The sequence below is a fragment of the Wasmannia auropunctata genome, unplaced genomic scaffold (assembly GCF_000956235.1).
Source record: "Wasmannia auropunctata unplaced genomic scaffold, wasmannia.A_1.0 LD336106.1, whole genome shotgun sequence".
Lineage (NCBI taxonomy): Eukaryota > Metazoa > Arthropoda > Insecta > Hymenoptera > Formicidae > Wasmannia > Wasmannia auropunctata.
Window position 1 is genome coordinate 9,557,074 of NW_012026784.1, and position 6,913 is coordinate 9,563,986.

The 6,913-nt window shown below is 50.9% G+C and overlaps 1 protein-coding gene across 1 annotated transcript in view; it reads right to left on the reverse strand.

Annotated features, from left to right (window-relative positions):
* The window catches only part of LOC105456234 (protein espinas-like), an 11,893-nt gene extending 8,233 nt beyond the window's left edge, over nucleotides 1–3,660 (reverse strand). The window contains exons 1-2 of the mRNA XM_011700137.1: nucleotides 3,125–3,660; nucleotides 1,118–1,424 (exon numbers count right to left, since the gene is read on the reverse strand). Coding sequence (XP_011698439.1) covers nucleotides 1,118–1,424; nucleotides 3,125–3,660 — 843 coding nt within the window. The remainder of the gene's footprint in view (nucleotides 1–1,117; nucleotides 1,425–3,124) is intronic.
* Between the last annotated feature and the right edge of the window lie 3,253 nt (nucleotides 3,661–6,913).

Here is a 6,913-nt window from a genome sequence, read left to right on the forward strand (position 1 = left end):
TAATTTTATATTATTTACATATAAAGTGCGCATCCCCTCTACCGTTCTTCAATTTCAGATAGCACATTCGAGATGATGATAATAAAATTTCCTTAATTCAAAGAGAGTGAGTGAGAGAGAGAGAGAGAGAGAGAGAGAGAGAGAGAGGAAGAGAACTCTATTCCGCGCCGTGCCGATGCAAAACGCTCGCGCTTAAACCAATTAATGACCGACGAGAGCGTTAGTTAGCTTCTTCGGCGGGGAGGGATCTAACGTGGGGTTATCCGATTGCACGCCATCGTGCGTTTAATTAAATAAAATGATTTCGTTTTTGACGTTTCTCACAACGCACGATATTCCGGTGCACGAGAGAGGGTGCTACCGATCGCTACGTTAGAGAGGAATCTGAGAAAACGAAAAAAGCGACGACAGTTTTTCAAGGCATTCGATAATTCTTCACAAAGTTATTTTGAAAAAAAAAAAAAAAAAAAAAAATTAAAAGAGTAGAAAATTTTGCTTTTTTTAATGCCGCTCCGCGGCAGCACGATCCGAGGATGTTTCTTTTTCTAAGAATGGAATCTGTCGAAAGGGCAGATCGAAGGGTACAACTGTACGGTTAATACATTTTGTATCCTCTGCATTCTCTCCTTTCATGCCCTTTTTCGGGTGAACCCCTCGATTACGCTTTATCATCGTTATACCCGGCGAGAGCTTTCACCGGCGAGCGCGGACTGATGACTCACTGCGCCGTCGTCGTTCACGACGGTAATCGTCCCGGCGATCTGGAGGCTCGCTGTCGCGGTCACTGGTCCCCCGGACGAGACGAATCACCGGGGACACCCTCGTATTACACGCATACGCGACGGCAGAAAGGCCTCCACCTCTTTCTCTCTCTCTCTTGTGTCTCGACAAGGAATTTAATTGATCTCTATTATCACATAAAGTATAAAGTCTTGTAAAAATTTTTGCCCCGCGTTTACCCGGTTTAGTCAGCCTCATTGTTTTAATCCCTGAACCTTTTTGAAACGCCGCTACACGCTCGTGGGCGTTTATTTTTTTTTAAAGAATTTCAGACTACGCCATGGACCGATGGGATTTTATGGTATTTAAGATAAAATAAATCTGCATTCCGCTCTACCTGATCGGGCCTCAATCCGGGTGGCACCCACGTATACTCCTCGAGCGCACAACCGCTGTCGTCGTCGCTCTGCGAGTGCCTCTGGTGATGCTGCATCAGTGCCTCCTGCAGCGCCAGGCCGGCCGGCGCAGCTTGCACCGGGCTCTTGAACGGCTCCTGGTGAGGCGCGCCCCCGGCGCCGCTCGGGAAGGCCATGGCCATCGCCATCGGCGGGCCCGGGCCCAGGCCGAGTCCCGAGGGACCGCCCGCCTCCGTCGAAGCACGCTGGTGCTCCTCCCGCGGGCACCTGCAGCTCCTGCACACTTTCCTGTAAGAAGAAAAGGATATTTATAAGTACGACGGTTTATTTTATTAATATCTTTAATAATAATGATTACTTTAATAATCAATAGTTCTTTTTAAATTATATTGTACTTGATAGGCATTAAAGCATCCCTCTTAATATTTTAGAGAGCCATTCTAATGTTGTTATAACCAATATCTGTCATCTCTCGTAATTGTTGTTGTGCATCTGCGTCGAATTTATAAGTTACCCAGCCGTATACATTTTTTATAATGCCACATTGTCTAATGAGAAATAATAATTGCGGATAAATATATGCTAAATATAATAAATCTACAATGTATAATGTATCAAGATCTCAAGATTATAGATGTAAAAAGATTCTCACGAGAGTAATCCTTGAGGACTCGCGCAATTGTGTTTCTACGTTCATGTTTCCCTGAATTAAATTACGGGTCTACAATTTAGGATCTTCCTATTATTAGAGCCTGGAATCTTACCTAATTACAGACCTAAATTCTGTAAAATCTACCTAAGCTTAGGGTAGCCTATACATAGAATTCTGGAGTGTAGAATTATAGATTCGAAATATGATATTCAGAAAGTTTGCTTAATTTAAAAATATTTCTGCGCCTGTTAGTGCATGTCACGGCGTGTGTAAAGATATAAAAGGAAAAATTGGGGACGTAGTAACGAGAGAAATTGAACACGATGTGCGACAAAATAGAATGATGAGTTATTTATCGTTCAACTATTACCGCTGACAGCGCTTGGTTCCTCGCTTGAATAAATCGATACGATTCTCAATCTAAAATTCTCCGCTCCGCGAGCGTGTAAGGAAATCGCACGTGCTGTTCCACATGTTCTGGATCAGCGAGCGCTAAGCTATGGAAACGCTCATGCGAGGATGTGTCTCTCGCGTCGATGTCTACAACCGAGAAATGATTCTTGATTAATACATGTTTCGCTATGGGCAGTGTAAATACGCCGTTTTCCTGCGCCGAGGACGATGAAGCTGTTAAACGGGAAATTGCGCTCTAGATAAGCCTATATATACGTGAAAGTAGACAGAGTAATAAAAGCAAACAATAAAAAAATAATAATAATACGTCCAGTCACACGGCATTTGACTTTTTACTTCTCGAAATCCTGGCATCGTTAAATTTCTGGCTCGTTAATTTCTGTGAATACGTCGTGCGATGCCGCTCGATTCTAGCGTAACTCGTGCATGAATAAAATTCCTTGGTGGAATGTAATGCTCTATGCTTTCTCACATGTTTCTAATTTGTAGTATTAAATATCTTGACAAGCACTTCGTAAATCAAATCAGACTTTCATTGAAATACATTTTAAAACATTAGATACAGAATACAATATTATTCATGCTTGTAAAATATACGAGTACAACTGCCAAAGAAATGCTTAATTTTTATATATTAGCATAATTTAGAAGATACTGACATTTCGATAATTTAATACATTAAGAATTTTAGATTTTTCTGTTTGGAAATATTCCACAGACATAATGCAATATACACGCGCACAGTCTCTTCACTTAGAAGTCGGAATTCGGAGTAAATGCTCCACATTTTTTTCACAGCACACAGCATTTTTTCATAACGTCGCATCCCCTAAGCTTCCCTGTATAAGTAAAGAGAAATTCTACGTCCGCGAAAAAATGTCGAGGCACATTCCTCTCCGTCGACCGTCAGTGGCAAACTTACTCCGTGCAAGCCGCGGCCGCATCGTAACCCGAATGCATCGAACCGCAGTCGGCTACGCGGCCGCATTCCGCGTCTCCCGCGGCACGGCGACCGAAACTGGCCCCGTCGTCGTGATGGGCGCCCTTCAGGAACTCCACGCACTTCTCCGTCGGGCTCGCGCGCGACGTCGCCAGCGCCGGGCATCCAACCACAACGCCGACGTCGACGTCGTCGTCATTGTTGTTGTTGTTGCTGCTGCTCACGTCGTTCTCGCGATTTCTCAGAAACGCGTCCAGGTAGTGATGCTCGGCGTCGGTGATGGTCGGCAGATCGTAAACACCGGGCGTCGCCCACGGCGCGTCGATGCCGGCGACACGCGCCGCGACGTCCTCGTCGGCGTTTTGGCCGCCGATACTCTTGCCATCCTGATTGTTCTTCCTGCCGTAGAGCTTGCGCAGGTACGCCTCCTGGTGGCTCCTGGTGGCCCAGCATCCGCCTTGCCACCATCGCTTCGAGCCGAGCACGGCCGTGCGTCTCCTCCGCGCCAGGCTCGACATGCTGCCTCCTTCTTACGCGACGAACGGCGAACGCGACGGGCGAGCGGCAACAGCCACATCCGGACCGGCGACGACCGACGACGGAGGTACGGGCGGTCGTTAAGATCGATTTCCACCGGCGGTGTTTCTTTCTCCGAAGCGCGCTTCACGGCGCGGCGTAACCCCGGCCCCGACGGTAATAATCGCCGTGGCCGAGACCTTCTAATCTAGGGAACGCCGGCGGGGTCCTCTTTCCTTCCTCCTTCCCCTCCCCTCCTCCTCCCGCCTCGGTATATTATGTCCCTTTTCGCGACCGCCGCCGCTCGTCCTCCTCGCAAAAGCTAATAAGGCGACGCTTCGGGGCACTCGAGACACACCGGGCTTTTTGCTCCCACGTAGAAACCCTTCTGCGGGGGTATAAGCGTATTAAATGCCTCTCGTGGTATATACGCTCTTGATTGCGTCTGGAGCCTGACTTTCCGGCTTTCCTGGAAGCGATGGCTCGTCAAATAGGCGTCTGCCCGTCGCGAGCGGCGGTGTTTTTACGGTGATATACTCGCGCTCCTATATTCCGAGTCTTCTTCGGGGAAAGCTAATGAGAGATATTATGCGCTCCGGCTCATCTCTCACGTCAATATTGCTTCCCTCACGTCAATCTAGCTGATCGATAGACACCAATCGGTCACCAAGACGTCATCGCCGATATCCATCCACATCACTTCAGCTTTCCTCATACGACGTTGCTTTTCGCTTTTCTCTCCCTTCCGTGTACGTGTGTGCGTCCTCGTCGATCGTCACAAAGACACTCGTCGCCGATCTCGTTCGCCGACGCACCTTCCGTATCAGTTCTCTCCATTATCTCGCGACGCCTGCGTTCGCGTTCGACAGAAACGTCGCGGTCGGGATTCATCGCCGCACGCCGCGCGCGTCATTCTCCTCGCGTCGATGCAGAACGGACGTAGGGAGGAAATGAGAAAATTCGCAAAGTTACACAGTCTCGGGGGCGTTTCGTCGCCGCGAGACGGAGACGTCTGGCGATACAGAGACACTCCGCCGGAATATATAGAGACGCCTGCTCGAGGAATAGAGTCTCGCGCGCGTCGCGATTGAGTCGCCCGGACGGAGCGGAGCCGCGAGAACGGAGAGGATTCAATCGCGCGATGCCGCGGCACCGTATCGTCGTCGCCGTCGTCTCGCGAATGTCTCGCCACCGGCAGGCTCAGGCTCATCGCGCCGCCCGTTCACCATCTCTCGATTGGCACGCGCGCTCGCGAAACGCGAGCGAACCCGCGACCTCGGTCTCGGAGCAATAAGGGCGACAGAGACGGCGGCGATGGCGGGGGAGGAGGAGCGAGCGAGGGACGGGATGATCGGAGAGAGAGAAAGAGAGAGAGAGAACAAGAAAAGGGAGAGGATCGAGTGCGCACCGGCGAAAGCAGTCGCCGTAGGAGGCGAGGAGTGCCGGGAGGAAAGGATCGTGAAAGATAAAGAAAGAGAAAGACAGATAAAGAGAAAGAAAGAGAGCTTGAGAGTCGGCGAGAGAGAGAGAGAGAGAGAGAGAGAGAGAGAGAGAGAGAGAGAGAGAGAGAGAGAGAGAGAGGGTGGGTAAAGCGGGCCGGAGGGATGCGGACCAATCTGTACGTATAACCGGTAGTACAGCACGGATTAACGTTTTAATACGCGACACCTATCGCGCGGTACAAAGGCGGTCGGTCGGGATCTGAGATACGCGATCTCGAACTCGCGTTCTCTTCTTCAGGGTCCCTCCCCCCTCCCCCGACAGTTTCGCGGCAGATGCGCGAAAACTCGCGTGCGCGGATGACAGCCGTGGACGATTGGCGTGGCTCGTGCGGAATGCGATCATTTGTGGCCTGTCGTCGATCAGGCGGTCCATTTAATTCATCAACGCGCAACAACACTCCGTTCTTCGGAGCACTCCTCGCGTAGCGTATACAGATCTCTGCGAGTCGATTCGACCGTCTTTTCAATCGCGACACCCACGCGGAAACTCGCTGGTCGCATGAACGATCGGCCGTGCGACGCGATCGCGGAAAATAACGTGAGGGAATGCGATTAACGTGCGGCGCGGCGCGACGCGACGCGCATTAAAACCTTCGAGAGGCGGCGTCCTCGTCCTTCGTTTCCACCGGCACGGGGCGTGCTGAGGCCGAGCGGACACTGAGCATACTCTGGGAGACTCAGCGGGCCCCCGTGTCTGCGGGACACGGGGCGAGAGCGGGGGACCAGGCTGGGGCCCGCGAGCGAGTGCCGGCCCCGCGCGCGCGAGGAAGGAGGAAGGCGAGCGAGGCGAGGCGAGGCGAGGCGAGCGTGCGAGAGCCGCGTCGGTGCGTGTAACTTCTCTCCGACGTTACCAATACGCGCGCGAACTCCCCTCCTCGCCGCGAAAAGAGAGTCTCTCTCTCTCTCTCTCTCTCTCTCCTTCTCGCTCCGTCTCTCGCTCCTCTCGATATATTTATATTCGTTTCTAATACGTGCGGCGTGTCGGGGTCCGACGCCTCTCGCCGTGGGCCTCACCGGGTCGGAATACGCGGTCGGGCCCCCCGGTTCCGCGTATGCGTGCCCCGCGACGGGCCCTCCGAGCGGGCGAGCCGAGGACGCCTCTGCTCTGCTCTGCTCCACTCCACTCCATTCCGCCTCGTTCTGTTCTCCACGAGGAACAACCTTCGCTACTTCTGCAACGCGATGTCATCCTAAAAGACACGTCGCGTATTCTCTACGCTACATGCGAGACGACATTTTGTTCGACTCTTCCGTCGCGATTAAGTACCGGTTGGCAAAAAAAAGAGGAACGTTTCTACGCCGCCGCGGCGGACAGCCGGTCGCATTACGATCCTTGAATTGCTGGCAGATGAGAGGGCTCGGTCCCGCGGAGAAGATAGAAGACTAATTGCTTGCAAGTAGTTTGTGCTAAATGGAACTGATAACTCGACCACAGGACTGTTTTTTGCTTTTAATTTTTATTTCTAGATAAGGAATTTGTAGTGCACACAAATATATATGTATATATATATAGCAGGGGAACGAAATATAAGTGCGTAATCTGTAAGAACCACTTTGGAATACGACTTCGCGTTTAAAGTGGATTTCATATTTATAAACCCGGCTTACTCGTGTTTCGAAAAATCTTCAGATATGTACATCCACAAGTATACCCGCTTTTTATCTGACTTCCAGCGAGAACCGACATTCAGCCTTAAGCGCACCTCGGGGATTACTGTTTTATCTAAATCGATGTTGAATCGGGATCGGTAAA